The sequence below is a fragment of the Paramormyrops kingsleyae genome, chromosome 18 (assembly GCF_048594095.1).
Source record: "Paramormyrops kingsleyae isolate MSU_618 chromosome 18, PKINGS_0.4, whole genome shotgun sequence".
Classification (NCBI taxonomy): domain Eukaryota; kingdom Metazoa; phylum Chordata; class Actinopteri; order Osteoglossiformes; family Mormyridae; genus Paramormyrops; species Paramormyrops kingsleyae.
In genome coordinates, this window is record NC_132814.1 from 24,640,646 (window position 1) to 24,658,371 (window position 17,726).

The 17,726-nt window shown below is 39.7% G+C and overlaps 1 protein-coding gene across 5 annotated transcripts in view; it reads right to left on the bottom strand.

Moving 5' to 3' along the window:
• Positions 1-1,132: 1,132 nt before the first annotated feature.
• Positions 1,133-17,726, bottom strand: part of l1cama (L1 cell adhesion molecule, paralog a) — a 42,570-nt gene continuing 25,976 nt past the window's right edge. For 2 of the 5 annotated variants that reach the window (XM_023834197.2, XM_023834194.2), the window contains 20 exons: positions 16,716-16,847; positions 16,466-16,609; positions 16,100-16,211; positions 15,517-15,677; positions 15,224-15,383; positions 13,949-14,073; positions 13,694-13,795; positions 13,219-13,416; positions 12,731-12,801; positions 11,448-11,673; positions 9,591-9,706; positions 9,149-9,371; positions 8,900-9,022; positions 8,457-8,633; positions 7,610-7,723; positions 7,298-7,444; positions 5,850-5,981; positions 5,562-5,634; positions 4,837-4,848; positions 1,133-4,579 (listed from right to left, as the gene is read on the bottom strand). In XM_023834197.2, the coding sequence (XP_023689965.1) occupies positions 4,345-4,579; positions 4,837-4,848; positions 5,562-5,634; positions 5,850-5,981; positions 7,298-7,444; positions 7,610-7,723; positions 8,457-8,633; positions 8,900-9,022; positions 9,149-9,371; positions 9,591-9,706; positions 11,448-11,673; positions 12,731-12,801; positions 13,219-13,416; positions 13,694-13,795; positions 13,949-14,073; positions 15,224-15,383; positions 15,517-15,677; positions 16,100-16,211; positions 16,466-16,609; positions 16,716-16,847 (2,783 nt within the window). In that variant the 3' untranslated portion in view covers positions 1,133-4,344. The other 3 variants (XM_023834198.2, XM_023834196.2, XM_072701867.1) reach the window with 3 other exon arrangements.

Here is a 17,726-nt window from a genome sequence, read left to right on the forward strand (position 1 = left end):
TCAAAGTTTCTAAGACAGCAGTACACAGGAACAAAGTGAAGTAGGAGAAACTGGCAAGCAACTTTCTAATGCCAGAGATGACTGTGAACTTCTCTGGCAGTTGAAAGCAACTTAATGTTCACTGTAGCCTTCTGCCAGCATAACCAGGATTAAACCAGGATTTAAAAATGCAGATTCTTAAAAAGTATGGAGTGGTCACTTACTTTTTCCAGAGCTGTACAGAATGTATAGAATATATATACTTCACTCTTACAGACATATGTTTATTCTAGTATTTATATATTTTAACATACATATTCATCCATTTTCACTCACATTCATGCACATGCAATCAACGGATACATATGTTATTATAAATAATATGTCTATGTAAGAAGAAAATGTCTCTGTGTGAAGAAAACAATTGTATGGGAGAAACGCATATATGTATGTGTAAATTTTTTTTAGAATGTGGTGATCAGTGATCATTGCCAACACACCACAGCACACAAAGGAATGGATCCTCTGTATTTAACCCATATGTGACATCGTGACATAGCAGGGGGCAGCTAATTCAGCGCCCGGGGAGTAGCTCTTAGGGGCGGTACCTTGCTGGCGCATGTATTGCAGCAAGCCACTGGGGTCCTGAGAAATATGTTATCAACCCCTGAAAGAGTCATATTCTTGTCCTCATCCCTTGAGCGGCAGAGGACAGGTTCATCTGCACCTACCGTCACTCAGAGCACGGGGGTAAGGAGATCAGGGACCTTTTCAGACCTGGGAACTCCCAGGTGGCTTCGACAAGCCGAGCATGATCAGAAGTCCAGACTGGAGGATTACAGCAGCCTCTGTGAGATCAGACTCCGCAGCACTTTGGAAACTGGAAAAAGGTACGAGCAACATACATGGCAACTTTACTGTAAGCTGTCAATCACCTAAATTAGGGGTCTAACAGTCCTCAGAATTCACACGTTACAAACCTTGGTATTGGATTCACGCTTTGGTTTTGGTCTCATTAAATTAATATATTCTTCTACGTGAATGACTTGTACATACCCTCGCTTATCTTTTCCCTGCTCCTCTCAGTTGTGTTGGGATATAGTAAACATGGGAGAATATATATCTTAATAAAAGTAACCCCCCAATTCATCAATCAGGTTCATGTAATGAAACATTGCTTTATTTGCTATTTGCACAAGTATGAGTACAGGTACACTGGAATGCTTCGTCTTGCATATCCCGTCTTTCTCTACTTTGAGACAAACATACTCATATATATTCAGTTGAGAGTGAAGCTGAGGGTCTGAGCACAAGGTCAGGCCATTTATCCAGCAGCCCTGGAGCATTCTGGGAGGTTAAGGGCCTTGATATGCTGAATTTGTGGAGATTAATTGTGTTGTCATTGTTTTTGTCTCTTTTTTTTGGCAACAGCAGTTGATCGTCATTTTTATTTTCATATTCCTGGTAATATTCTAGCATGACTATGGTGACATTTATTTATAATTTATTTAGGCTCTTTAATATAGAAGAGCATTAGTGACACCTAAAAGGAAAAACAATTATAAAACATTTTGTGATTAAAGGTCCCCACACACACACACACACACACACACACACACACACACACACACACACACACACACACACACACACACACACACACACACACACACGCACACACACACACACACACACACACACACACACACACTTAGGGAACCGCTGTGCAGGGAGAAGCTATCTGTAGAATTCAGCTTCTACCTCTGGAAACTTTAAACTCAAAGCTTTTGACTTCAACTTAATATATAAAACTTTTTTCCTTTTAGGTTGCCCTAAAACACTTCCATACTTTTTAGAAATTGAGTATAATCGAAGTACTGAATTTGCACAATTATATATGACTTTTTAAATTACACATTTTTTAATCATTCCGTGGCATCCATTCCTGTGTTTTAAGCTCATATTTCTGTTGTTCACACCCTCTATCCATCTTTTCTGATAAAATACAAGGTATTTGATTAATTTCTTTTGAAGTGCATTTGCATGTTTAGCAGGTCACAAACTCATAGAGATCCTTCGGGTTTTTAAACAGGTGATGTTCAGTCTGATGGTTGCTGAGCACTTTGTACTGAATCCTTAAAGCAGGAGCAGAAGTCATTGCTCCGACTACTTGTTGGTGGTTAGAAAAGAACTCAGAGTTATGAGAAATAAAGAAATATGAGAAATTGGGATAAATAAAGTCGAAATTCTGAGTAATGAAGTTGCAAACTCTTTTTTTTTTTAATGTGACAGAAATGGGTTTCATTAGGATGTCTAAAAGTAAGATGCTTCGTAATTTTGTGTGTGTGTATGGAAGTGAGACATTTACAAAACCCTCACTACTATTATTTTATTTGGAAGAGAGTCTGCAGTTCTGCAGCTATAGTGGCAGGGGAGAGTATGTCAATGTATAGCAGATAGTTTAATACACAATAACATGGAGACAGAAAGGCATACAGACCACTGCACAAAAAAAGGTGAAAGAGAAAAAAATCTGAGAATAATAAAGCAAATTCCTGATGTGTCAATACAGCATTAAGGACAAAAATACCCATAAGGAAAGTGTCTTCTATTATCTATGGCTAAATAGTCAGATGTCCCTTTTATATACATTAAATTTGTAGTATTTGCCTACTGAGCTCATATTTTTTACCACATTTTTGATAGTCTGATATAAAAGAAATATTTTAATCCATCCTATATCTATACAGTATCAAACTTGGCGGTTGTGTTATTAAAAATATCGCTCAGTGAATTTGTCCTACATTGATACACAGAAAATTAAATGCCAATATCTACAATAAGGATCCATAAAATAAAGTGATTGTTCTGAATCTTTTTATATAAGTATATAGTCTAAATTAAACCCGGTCGTATCAGCTAAAACATATTTTGAATGCAAGTTTTGAAACGTAGGACAGGTACAAAAACATTCAAGATTGTTCTTACTTTACAATGGTAAACACAGATATTTTCTAATAAGACATACTGTGATTTTCAAGACACTTAAATGGCAGATAGTATTTAAAAGAAATACACCACTTTAAGACATCCAATCTATAACCAACAATCTTTAAACTACATTGTCTCTATACTCATATTGAACATGTTTCAGGTCTCCATGTGTCAGTCTGTACTGCAGCTCTCACATCTTCTTTGTCCAGCACTACAGGCTACATTCTTGCAATTAAGACATATTTTTTCTTCAGTCACCTCCATTGAATGTTGCCTTTGTAATGGATTCCGATTTGATTCTCGCACTTTCCTAATCGTGGTTTTCAAGATTTAAAGAAAGGCAATATAGATATGAAAGTATTATGAGTAAAAATGGAGGGGAGGAGAGAGAGAACAAGACTCATTTGCATTTCTACTACTTGATGAACGTCAGGAAGTCTACAGCCCTGCTTGGAAGGGATTAGCTTTACTGGGAGGCATAATGTAATTTAAGCAATTAACGGCAATTTTACACAGGCCTGCCATGCCTGTAATGATTACAAACGTCCACAGTAAAAACTCAGGAGTGAATTACCTTATGTATTTCAGTGAACATGGACCTCTTTCAGTAATAGTAGTCCAGTCTTTTTTTTGTGAGACAGAAACAGCATTTATCTGCTAAATAGGTAGCTTGAATGGCTACTGAGGATTCCACATAAAACAACCTGCAGCTACAACCTCTCCTGCATCAAGCTATTCTGTAGACACAGAGAAGTACAACACTACTGAGCACCCCGATTACTCTGTTATGGTCGGAGGGGGGAAAAAGTCATGTTTTTGTGTTTGATTAGTATGTTAAAGCATTGTTATAGGTCACTCAAAAATGAAAATTCTTCCCCATACGCTTTAGATGCCTTAACTCTGACGTTAACATCTGGATGGAATTAGTTTTATCTCCACTATCTTTGGTAATTTGGGGACATTACACACGTTTTTTGATCCAGTCCAAACCGGCCTTTCGAATCACTTTGCGAATTAAATACCGAACCTCACTGGGTAAAACTAATCCCTTCTGAATAGGGCTTATGAATTATTTCCAGAATACAACCCTCTGCATGTGGCATGTACATCAGCATATCTTTCCGTCACCGCAATTACGCACAGGCGTCAGTGCAGTGACTGATTGCCACCCTATATCAGTAAGACTCGCAGTCCATGAAGACAATGTCAGTCCCGGTTGAATTAGAAAGTGCCCCAAAGCTGATGTATAAGTCACCATTTCCACCAAGTTTTTGTATGAGTGCAACAGTTAGTGTATTTGCGGGTTGGGTCAGTGTGTTGGCATGCAGGTGTGTTGGACTGTGGATAGCTACTCTATTTGGTCCCATACACTTAGTCCAGAATTCCAGTGACAGAGCTAGGAGCAGCTTGGGTAGCGGGCGGCTCAGCTGATTGGCTGACAGGGGCGGGAGGATCTGTCACACTGCTTTGTGCCTCAAGGCCTGAGTCATCTGTGTGACCGTCCACCTGGATGACTTCAGCAAGTCCAGTCAGACTACCTTCACTTCCCACCTTGCTCTCCACACACAGGGAGCGCTGACTCAGCGTCCTTTTCTCTTCGATGTCGCTGCGAGTGGGAAAATGTTGGTGAGAGAGAGCAACAGCACTAAAGGGAGGCCGATTAAATAACTTGAAGGGACTGAAAAATACAGAAGCTAGAATCAGAAGCATAGTGAGAAGGAAGAGGAAAGGAAGGGAGTCAGGGAGGTACAAACGCTAAGCGAAAGCAGAGGGTGAGTGAACAGAGGAACCACTGTGATAATGGAGGTGTTTAGGGGTGATGGCTTCCTAAAAGCACAGACTCACTAGCAACGCAATTCATACCTGTCAAGAGATCTGCAAACAGTGCGAGAGCATTGGAGGAAAGAAAGAGAGTGTAAGTCTGCACATTTATTACTACTTCAATGAATTATATTAAATAAAATGATTTATCTAATTTCCCAACCCAGTCCTCAGGGAACCCCGGCCAGTCCACGTTTTTGCTTCCTCCCAGCTCCCAGCCAATCAGGGACAGCCGATACCTGGTACAGGTGCGCTGGGAGCTGCGAGGAAGCAAAAACGTGGACTGTCCGGGGTTCCCTGAAGACTGGGTTAGGAAACACTGATCTAATGCCCTATAATTTTGTTGACTTGTAACAAAACATTTGATAATCCTCAGGCTGCATATTTATTAGGGCTGCACATTATATCGTTTCAGCATTGTCATCGCGATGATAATCACATTGCATTTGTCAGCACTGGTTTGTGTCTGTTGACACAACTCGCGGCAATACCACCAACTAATCTGACACACTATATTGGTAGATAACCTTCCATTTAGTGTATTTATGGTTATTTAATCTCCTTTTTTGTTTTATAAATATCACAATACTGCCCCAGCCCTAATATTTATTTTAGAGCTTTACATTTCTAATTGCTAGATTATGCATATTCATCCAGTCGTCCATCTTATCCAGTACAGTGTGTCATGGGTATCTATGGTTGTGTGTGTGTATATATACACACACCCCCAAATATGGTGTACAATCATATCAATAGTCATAACACACCGGTACTCCCCAAACTGCTCATCCTTCATAGGGCGGGCCTCAGAGTCCACTTGACATTCTTCCTTATCTTTGACTGAAAGAGAGATGGAGAAGGAGATAAGATGAAGGAAAACCTGCAAAGTTAGCATTACAGGTAAGTTTAAGGCTGTATGTTAGGGTAAAGGTTGCCTACTGTCTACACCCTTTGTAGCTGTGCGAGCTGAAACTCACCCGGCCGGCTCAGTGGCATGTCATTGGCTTAGCAATGCAGCCATGAAGGCATGGAGTGATTTTATGTGGCTGTGATACCTGAATACTTGCCCCCTTTGGTCCTTTTGATGATGCAGAGAATAATCAGTACCAGCAGCAGCACAACAATGACACTGATGAGTCCGATGAACCAGCCCTGAGTGACAAAAGCCTCCCGAACCGGTATCATCCCTTCAGACAGGAGAAAGAGACAAAGATATTTATGACACATTCTTTGAAGATACATACATCCAGCGGTAGACATTTCAGATCCAGAAAGTAAACATCCAGACCAAGATTATATTTCAACCAACCAGTTGAGCATAAACAGTCACAGTCACAAAGCACTCAATGGGTTGCAATGGGAAATATACTTGTACTGTTTACAAATCAGCGCATACTATACTGTGCAAAAGTCTTAATAAAGAAAAATTTTAAAGCTAATTTTCTGGGTAGCAAGTCTACAATTTGTCAGAAAAGAAAACACAATTTAACATTAGAATGTGTGCAAATCAATAGCAACACGAAAAAAAGTTACAAGAATTTCTTCTCTTCCAAAAAGTTACTGATATCGTATCGGACGATTGGAAGAACACCGCTTCAGTTCCCAAACCTCCATCCTGGGGCACCCCAGCCATACCACGTAAATTTCACTACCAGCTCAATTAATTCATTAGTTACATAATTCAATGACTGATTAGCCAAATATGGTGTGCCATTGGTCAAGTCACAAAATATATATTAGTGTATTGGATGGTTGCTGCAAATCCTGGAGTGACTTTAAGGGAATTTGAAATGGATAAGGTTTCACTTTGACACATAAAATCATAGCTTCATACTTCATATACTTCAAGCTTCATATACTTCAAGCTTTTGCACAGAACCATATGTCCAGACTTTTGACTGGCGAATCTCTAGTGATGCTGTGATATAGTCCAAAAACTGTACTGATGAAGACTCTCAATTTCCTTTTTGTATGTGACAATGTGGTAATATTCTGTCTGTATTTGCATGATAAACTCAATGATAAACTCACTATACATTACTATGAGGTTCCCATCGCATCGCTTCTAGCGTAACAGGTTTATTATAATATAGTATTTCTTTGTATATTAGCTGATATCTGTGTAAAACAAAGCAGTGTTAGTGTATGATGAATAGACAAATATATAAATCATGTTAAAGGTGTAAGCAAATATTAGTACTGAGGGACATAATGCCACTGAAAATGTAAAGAATTTCAGAAACATCAGTATATAAAATTATATCAGATTTATATTTGCAGAAAGTGCTTAACATTTTAATCATCCAGAGTCATCCAGAGAATATAAAAATGCATGCAAATATTTTGCTTCCATCACAGCATGGATTTTTTTAATTTATAAAGAATAAGATAAAAATTCTAATGTTTTTTAAAAAATTTTAGACGTTTACCATTTACTCAAAAAGTAAACTACCCCAGTGATGGCTGACCACTCTGAAATTTAAGAAGGACTTTGAGCGAGTACCTTCTCCCTGGGTCTGAATAACCGTGTCCCAGAAAGTTTTATTGCTGATGAAGAGTAGACGGTATTTGCATCCAGGCTCCAAACCCTGCAGCTGGTAGAAGCGTTGTGTGGAGTTCAGCGTCTCGGACCGAGTCCACTTAATGTTAGCTAAACATAAAAATTAAAAGACAGCACACAAGCCCACCTTTAGCACAGGAGTTCATTTACATTATCGGAAGGCACCACATGGGCATGCTTCATGCTTCATGCTTCACGACCGTGCGGAGCAGCAACATGGAATTCCCCTCTCACTTCACTTTCGCAGCATCTCACCGTTCTTGTTGATGTAATGGATGTAAAAGGCAACATTCCGGTGTCTATCCCCCGACACCCAGCTGATATTGGCGTATGTTCGACCAGCAGATATGCTGATGTTAGTGGGAGGACCTGGAAGGTGGAAATAAGGGCACAGCAGAGAATGTTTAAACTATACACAGTGACAACAAGCAATGTCAATGATGTTCGGGAGTTTGGATGGCTTACAATGCTCGCGTTATGTGGTGATAAACAGCTTAACTTACTATAAACTCCTCTGGATATTGTTTACTTTAGACTAATTATTAAAGGTATATGCATACTGTACATCAAATGATATGATACAAAATGCTGTGGACTTAATTTGTTGGATTTAGTGACTTTTTCTATGGTTTTACAAAATTACTTCCAAATCATACAAAACATTCAGATCTGAATAAACTAAACAAAAAAAGAATAACATCAGTCCCAGTATATCATTTTCTTCTACTTTTGATGGACTAAATATTTTACCTTTCAATGTATAATATTCAATAGTATTTACTTCTGATTTTCTTCATTTTTAGTTATAAATTCTTTTAAAAAATAGTAAAGTATGGAAAATTGTGACAATTTTCCTCCATGTCATAAAATGTGCAAATATGAAATAGTCCTCATGAAATTTTACTTAAAGACAGACTTAAGGAACAGTTCTCGTTCATAACCTGGGGACTGTTTGCACATAAATATGTTTTGAATGAAAGTTGAATTATTGGGCTAAAAAATATTAGTGATCTTAAAAAACACCCAATATTGTTAAATATAATGTGTCCTGCTGTTTTACAACATCTTACAAGGAAACGACTTCAGTGGCTTATATTCATACCTCCATCCAGCATGGTAGCCCCCTCCTTAATGATAACCTCTCCTTTTCCTGCCATGGTTTGCCCCCGGAGATAGAACCGGTACCGGCTCTGAGGGTCCAGTTTGTGCAACATGATGTGAGTAGCTGTATGGTTGTTAATGGTCTCGCTGTGCATGGTGCCGTCCTCGTTGTCTGAAACTGCCACACAAGTGAGAGGAACACACTTACTATAGTTTACCACATGATTGGCTAAGGAAAATATTGTATACTTACCATACTCATTTCTGGTTGGTTGTATCACACCTCACACAGGTGACACCGAGAGATAATCTAAGTGAGTGGCTGGCAGACAGTGACTGACTCAGTAACTGACAGTAATTGAAAGGAAAGGTTCAGATTGTTCAAGGGATTCAACCTCATGGGGACACAGAAGTATTAAGAGGCAGTCTGGCAGCAGTGCTTACTTTTTTGGTACTGCAGGAAGTATCCAATCAAGATTCCATTAGGGTGGGCTGGTGGTGTCCAATGGAGGGTCAGCTCTGTGTCCGAGGGGCTGTCCAGGTGTAGGGATGTGGGCGGACTGGGCACTGGAGGTGCATAGGCACCTGTTAGTTAATAGCTGACCGGGCCACAACACAACAGAAGGATGATGCCCCTTTTTGTACTTATATATATATAATCCTCCCCCCCCCCCCCCCAAATCCCCTTCTCACCTCCTTCCGGGGTGTGGAAGTTTATGGGCTCTGAATGTGGCCCCTCCCCCTTGCTGTTGAAAGCGCTCACGGAAGTGGTGTAATGGGAGAACGGCTGCAGGCCCCCAAGCACCTTGTGCTCCTCACTGGCCCCGGTTTTCACTGTCACCACATTCTCCTTGTCCATCTCTCGTTTTCCCCGACGCTCTCGCCCACTCCTAGAGCCCAGTCTCCTCAGATGGACCTGCAAATGGGGGCAAGACATTATGGGTTTGGATCAACAAAAACAAAGGAAATGTAAATTTTACTTTAAAAATATTTAGAAGCCTCCATTAATGGCACATATATGTTTTCGTGACTCAAAATTCTTAGATGATTTTATAAAGCAGCTTTTGGAAGCTGACGCAGCAGAACGTGAGCTCTAGGATGGTTCCACAGACACCCCCTGATTCCCCTCCTGTACCTTGTAGCCCAGCAGATGCCCTCTTACAGACTGTGTGTTCACAGGTGCCCACTTCACCTTGACTGCAGTGCTATTCATCACTTCCACCCCAACACCAAGGGGCGCCTCCAAGGGAACTAAGGATGAGGACACAATGAGGAGAAGAGCATGAAAAAAAGGAGAAAGAAGGATCTATTTGGCTGTGAGAATTCCATGTGCTGAATGGTCACAATTAAGGTTGGGGGCATTCATAAATTGAACTGACAATTCATGGTAAATTCCTATTTACTTCCTGGAGTTGGAATTGAAATTGGACTTGCTCCATGCTATAAAGAAAAAGAATTGGAAATGAATTGGAATTACAGGAAACAGAACTGAATTCCACTAAATTCCAAGAAAATCTATATCTAAGAGGTTGACTTGATTTGGCAAATGTTATACATGCAATATTAAGTATTTTTTTAAGGTAGATGCTACAGATATGTTTGATCATAATTTATATATTACAAGTTATGGAAGACAGTTAATCAAATAACCTTTTTTTTGTTGTGAAAATGTGAATCATGCATTGTTCACACTGGCTTTTTGAATTTATGGGTTCCCAAGTTATCTAAGCCTCCTGTGCCATGATGAGGAGTCTCATCCTCTCCATTACTGGACACAATCAGAACCAGTTCCTTTCCTTGGTCAAACTCGCATCTCAATTTCTAGCCATTCTACCTCATCTGCACCTGAAGTATGCATTTTCAGAGTTGGTGGGAAGATACAGTACAGATATTGAGGTTAGACAAGATATTGAGGTACGACAGATCTTAGTGATGTGAAATTTCTGCAGGTAATGATGATTTTATGCAATAAGTGAAAATATATGAATATGAATGAAGGTATATCATCAATAAAAGGACATTAATGAATCAGTACAAATTTTAAGGTTTGAGGCATCATGGATTACAGAAGCAAGAAAGACAGTACGGATTTTGTCCACTTTATGTAGTGACGCCAACATATTTATCATTTGCAATTTTTTTATGCTCTGTTTTTTATTTTACATTACACAAACTATTCTTTTATTTGTAAGATAGCATTAACATTTGATTGTATTCAGGAAGGGAAATACTACTTGTAATTTGAGATACATCTTAAGTTTTGCTATGTCACCATTTATTTCTGTAATAAAAGTATTTCATCAAATCCAGGGTAAGAGTTACAGGGTAGAGAAAAAATGACAAAACTAACCAAAAATTCATCAAAAATACACATCTCATCATACAAACTGATTGTTTATTGTGGGTTACTGTCGTGATACGTGCTGCTACTGCTGCCATGTTCCCATTTGGCCAGCAGGGGTCTCTAGTAGTGGCCAAAACACTACTCTAGTGTTTTCTATTAGTGTTCACATTCAAAAACCTAAATTTGGCAAATGACTCCAAAAACACAAGCCTGACAATCGCTGAAAGAGCACTTTACATGAAAGATGGTAAGATTTTGAAGCATAAGCCCTCAATATAATAAATACTGCAAATTATAGTATTTTTATCCTATACAGTACATACCTTTCGTCTGGCAATTTCATTAAAAGTAATTAAACCAGGAAAGATCAGCACGAACGGTTTGATTTTAGCTTTGAATTCTGAGGTTCTCTGCAATATCATAAACGAAACACTTGTGTTGTTTACATCCAGGAAAGAACATTATGGTTCTCAAGTAAAAATATTTGCTCAAACTAATCTAGCATTTGGATATCGAAATACTGCATGTCTTTATTTGAGAAATAATAACAGGTCATTAAAATTAACGCAAAGCATTAGGTGATACATTTCTCCTAGTTTTAAACATATAAAAAGAAGTAAAAAATATACCAAAAGATGGATAACTTACCATCTTCCCCAGAGTACCCAATTTCAGGGTCAGGATCTGGGGCCTCCCCAAAGTCATTGATGGCCTGCACTTTTATGTCAAAGGGGGTGAAGGTGCCAACATCTGGGACAATGAAGGGTGGCATACTGGTGTAATTATGGTGCCACTGTGGCCCCTGACCAACTGTACGTCTCCACATCACCCTGTACTTGAAGCCAGGGCCATTGAAGGTCTGTGGGTCCATTTCCTGCAGAGACAAGTGCAAAGAAGCATCCTGTAACCAAAGGGCTACAAAAGTATCTGTCAAGGTACAGATTCACTTAAATATACGCAGGCGAGTTTCATAACAAACATCTGCAGATAAAAATCTGAATGTTCTGTGGTTTCTCTCGATGTTTGAATTTAGGAAACATTCACAGACCTAACAGCCACCAATGCATCAATAGTACAGGTTTCAGTATAGTACAGAGCAAGCATGGTATATATGCCATGTTTGGTATATATACTGTATGTATTCAGTACGCCCTCTCTATCCACAGGGGTTTGTTTAATTTTGTCTTGCTGTCAGCTAGTTATGTTTTTCTCTTTATTGCTTTTTTATCTGTTAGTCACTTATTTTATCTTCTGTTTTAAATTATATATTTTTGCGGTTTAGCCTCTTTTTATCTGTTTAAATGTTTGTCTTACCTCACATAACTCTGTTGTGCAGTACTTTGGTTATCACTTTCTGTCTTTCAAATGTGCTATATTGCTATGAAGATGACTTTACTCAACTTGACTTGGGTCCAGGACACCCATGGATATCAAAATCCTGCAGATGCTCAAGTCCCTCATGTAAAATGTGTAGTATTTGCAAATAGCCTACACACCTCTTCCTGTATTTTAATAAACTCTACATTCCATATAATACCTAATACAATGTAAATAGTAGTTATACCGTATCATTTAGGAATAATGACAAGAAAAAAAAGTTTGTACATATTCATACAGATGCATAGTACGCAACAGCAACAACATAACATTTCCTTTCTTTCAGCATTTCAAGAATTAACCTGAAACAGAAATACATAAAACACAGACTATTTATAATACAGGCAGAGGTTTCTGGATTTTTTTTTTCTTTGAATATTTTCAATCTGTGATTGGTTGAATCCACAGAAGCGGGACCCAGGGATATAGTCAACTGTGTATTCTAAAAGAAATATTTTATTTGTGTAAAAGACAAATATGATGAGGCCTTGAGAGTTATACAGATCAGCGATATTTTTGCTCAGGTAATAGTTAAAGTACTTTTGAGGACTTACCTCCCATGTGATCACCAAGATGTCAGGGTCAACGGACTCACTCCTAACATCCTCTGGGTTCATGTCTGGTGCTATGAGGAGGAAACAGGGTAGGTCAGTCTGATTAATGAAAAGCGATTAATTATACCCCAGTACTCTGCCATTGTGCGCAGGTTCTAGCTCTACGGTAAGTGATGGTGTACAGGGGCAGGAGGTGCTGTGGTAGATCCTGAAGGTCTCCAGTTTGAATTCCAAGAAGAAGAAACTGGAATTTAACATAAATTGTAAAATATCCTGCTGTGAAAACTGCAATATTTTTGATGACATATTAGCTGCACTACAGTGTACAAGAAAATAAGGGTGGTCTGTGTCAAACTAACCAAATAACACTATATAATACATAGAGAATAAAAGCACAGTATACTGCAGGCACAACAGTATAAGGGAGTAATACCAGTTTAATCGCAAGGAACTGCCACTGACTGTACTGGAGGATGCACAGGTCTTACCAGCAGGGGGAGTTCTGTGAATGTCAGTTAGAACGGTAGGTTTGCTCTTTCCCACTTCATTGACGGCCGTGACCCGGAAGCGGTAAGTGCCAAAGGGCCTCAGCGGAATGTAGGCTTGATCCATCTCCCCGGAGACACGAATAGCCTCTATCCACTCTCCCTTTCCAAACTGCTCCTCCTCATATTCCACCATAAACTCTGAATCGATAAACAAGGATGAAGCCATGTGGCATCGTTACAAAGGTTAGCCTTTTGATGGTGATACACAGAGCAACTGGCAAAGAGCAACTTATCTGCATCTGGATGACTGCAAAAGATTGCCCATTGCCTGACAACATTGCTGAAAAATCTGCCCTGTGTATTGTCACCCTTTGTCTTAGACACAGAAACAGAAGGTCTACTTACCCAGGGTCTACATAGAACGTTAACGAATAAACAGTGTTTCTGGTGGCCAGAGGTGAAGCAAGACTCTTACCAAGAACAGGGCTGTTGTGGTCATCGCCTGGTTTCCAACTGAGCGTCAGGCCACGATCTGTTATATCCAACATTATCAGATGCAAGGGAGGATCTGGTTTGTCTGTGGGCACAGCAAATATCAGGGATCAGCAGGGTTGGGTAAAAGTATCACCAAGTGTAGACTTTCTCAAGCAATTACTGCTACATAGTAGCACCTAAAATTTGTCATTAGAGATATATGGGATTCCTTGTGTAGGAGTGAATCATCTCCTACCGATGATGATGATGGAGCCACTGGCGTGGGCCATGTCCAGACGAGTTATTACGTTACAGGTGTACATTCCCTCATCCTCATGTTGAATGTGAGACACTATGAGGGTGGAACCATCCACTGTATACCTGAAATTAATGTTATAGTTTTTTAATCATTTAATTCAGAGTAGATGCTTTAGTCAGGAACAATATCCAACCACAATGACATACATGTCAAATACCATGTAAACAAAAAAAACAACTGAAATAATACTACTTACCGTTTATGGAGACTCTTTAAACATACATCTAATTGCATATGCTTTGTATGAGAACCGATGAACATTTAAAGAAAGCCTACAAATTTATCCCAAAAGTCATTACCTCTAATTGAAAAATATAAATACATCACAGTAAAAGTGACATACATTTTCTTCTTAGAAAACACGGTAAGACAGGAGCAAGGAATGACCCAGAATGGGGCACCCCCCATCACTGGAGCAGGTGGGGATTAAGAGCCTCGCTTAAGGGTTCAGTGGCAGTCATGTGGTCACAGACACAGTGTCCTGACATGCTAAACCACAGTCATGCGGTCACAGACACTGTGTCCTGACATGCTAAACCACAGTCATGCGGTCACAGACACTGTGTCCTGACATGCTAAACCACAGACCACCTTCTTTGCCAAAGACTACAGGAGAGATTTTGTTTCCCTGTCATTGGAGGTTGTATGACCAGGTTCCCATGTGACTATGTGACACTAATCTCAGCTCTCCGATTGACTATGCTGAGATACGACACAAGAAGTCAATGACTTCTAAGGAAATGTTTAGCTTCTGAACAGAAAAAATATTCAGTATTGCAGATAACAGATACCAGATTTCTAATATTTATTCCAGATAACTTAGATTGCAATTTAAAATGAAAATTTCCTTGCTAAAATATGTATACAGTATAAAATTGCAATTAAAATGTAGAATTTTAACTGCTTGGCTAAGAGGTATATTGTACCTAAACTATAGATTTTATAGTGTTAATTTTAAAGTCATAAAACATTATTATTCGTTGTATTGCATTCATGCATTTTTTTAACAAAATGTGAGCATATCGTGAGGATATCTATCTATCTATCTATCTATCTATCATATCAGTATAGCTATTTCAGAGTTATTTTGTTCTTTATAAATCCCCTTCACTCTTACTCTCCATGAAGATATGTAGCCCTCTTTTTTCACTGTTTTTAAAGCTGAAAAAAACACACAGGGATCATACAAACAACAAGGAATCCATGGCCTACTTGTCATCAGAGGGAGAATCGAAAATCTTCTGCCCATTCTTCCTCCACTGAAAGACAGGTGGCATCAGCTTGCTGTCCACCTGAGCTTGGCAGTTCAACACGGCCATATCTCCATGCTGAACACGGAGCGATTCCGGTGGAGACACTATCACTGTTTTATCTAATAATGAAATTGATGTTAGTTAATTTGCTTATAATAAAATGTGACTAATATGTGTATGTTTAGGAAACCCATCCGCAGTGGAGCTAATTCCAGTGTGCATTTAAGATCAATATTCATGGACGTCACTCACTCAAAACCTCGAGATTGGCAGTTATAGACAGGTTTGTACTGAGCACAGAGCAGATGTAGGTAGCTTGGTCCTCCTTGGAGACTTTTGTGATCTGTAGGGAACCACTGGCCAATAGGGATGCCCTGGGATCACTCAGCAACATGTCAGAGCTCTCACTCTCCCTGCGTGGCCATAAATCACAATGAAAACCAGCATCACTGCTCTTCCTCAGGCCACACCTCTGCAAGTATTAGCATCCAGGGCTTTGGCAAGAATCATAATCACGTTCAGTTACTCATTGACTTTAGAAATATCATGCATTTACTGAACATTTAACTGTTTAACTGTGGGTTTCCATGAATTGTAAATATAATTCAGCTGAGAAACAAATAAAAAGGAGCTGGAAAGGGGTGCACTGGATTTATATCAAGACAAAATGGGAGCATCACTGCGAAATGAAATGTAACACAATAATCGTTTTACCTCGGTTATTTTCTTTTGATAATCGTTGGAAGCCAAAATTGTAATTGAAATTAAAATTCAATTAATCGCCCAGCTCTAGTAACTGCAACATAACCCAGCACTGCGCAGAAAATTCACTCACCATGTGACTCTGGGTTTGGGAGAGCCAAAAGACTCACAGTTGAGCTGAGCTGTCTGTCCCTCCGTCACACTGTAAGACAGTCCGTCATCTGTGAGAATCTGAGGGGGCAGCTCTGGGAAGGAGAAGGATATCCAGGGACATTTTTAATACTTGCCATTACATAAACATATAAAAAACTGCAAATATACCACCTAGCAAAAAAAACATATAAATAGCAAAAAAATGTATGCAAAACTTAATGTAAGATAGCTTAAAGAATCTTGCGGAGCCCTAGAGTCAAACAATCACAGCGGAGAAAAAAATTAATTTCTACAAAGCTGAAAGATGACATTCTTGTGACCTTGTGGAGAATTAGTGAGTGCTTACCAATGACGTAGATATAGGCATTGAGGAGTGCAGTGCCGTGAGTGTTGGAGGCAGCACACTGGTATATGGCAGTGTCAGTGGGCTGCACATCTTCCAAGATCAGGGTGCCCCCCTCCACACTGCGCCTGGGGTCCAGCTCCACGCCTGCAGGCACACAGCTGGTAGCCTCTTATCACAGCCGTAAGGGGCCAGAACACTACTAGGTGTGTGTGACAGCGCGTGATTTCACACAGTACTGTTCTGCACTGACCTGAGGTAGGGACTCCATTGAGGCTCCATGTGATGCTGGGGGTGGGGATCCCTTCTGCCTGGCAGTGCAGCCTCACAGTTTCTCCGGGGGCATAAATTTGGCTCTCGGGCTGTTTTATCCAATATGGGGCAGCTGCATTATAAAGGACAGGCATGAATGGCTGTGCATTGGAAAGCAGTGATTCCCAACCTAATCACAAGTCTCCCACTGCCTCCATCACTGTCATCAGCAGTGGCCATAGCTGTGAAACTCAATGCAATGATAGCATTTCACTCACATCAAAGAAGAGTGTTACAGTATATCGCACATTTACCTAACAGTGTCATATCACATGCCACACACATCCAGAACTTTAGAACCACAGAGCAGTATTCAGGCAAGAAAGTGATAGAAAAGCATATAAATATTACACACAGGGGTGCTGGGCAAACCAATTTTGCAGAGAAGCACCATCTCAAACACACAGTAAGCATAAAAATACACAGGTTCAGATATTAATGTTCTTGAAACTTTATATAACTATTATACATTCAAATAATGATGGACAGTGTAATTTGTATGGGCAAACCAGCAAGCTGAGTTGGTCTACCATCCACCTTGCTGTTGTGTTATCTAACTAACATTAACATAAATTCAGCTTCACCGTATGCCTGCCTAGCACACTGATCACACAGCTACTCAAGGAAACACGTCCCTGATATATTTTGACAGTCTTAGGCTAATGCCGCATATGTCTGTGGGACAACATCACAGATTCTATTCAGTTGATATTCTTATACTTGCAGTGGCACGTTTACTTGGCTAGCAGTTGTAAAACCTAAAGATAGCTAACCTGGTTTACTGCCGCTGGGATGTGAGTCGCCAGTGTCATGATGTGACAACTCATTGATGATGTGCAAGATGAGAATGATGAGGGATGGGGATAAAGAGGCGTGATCTGACGGAGGAAGCTCACTTATTGGCCATATTACCCTGACTGCAATGTAGTCAATGTAGGTACATTTTGGTTTA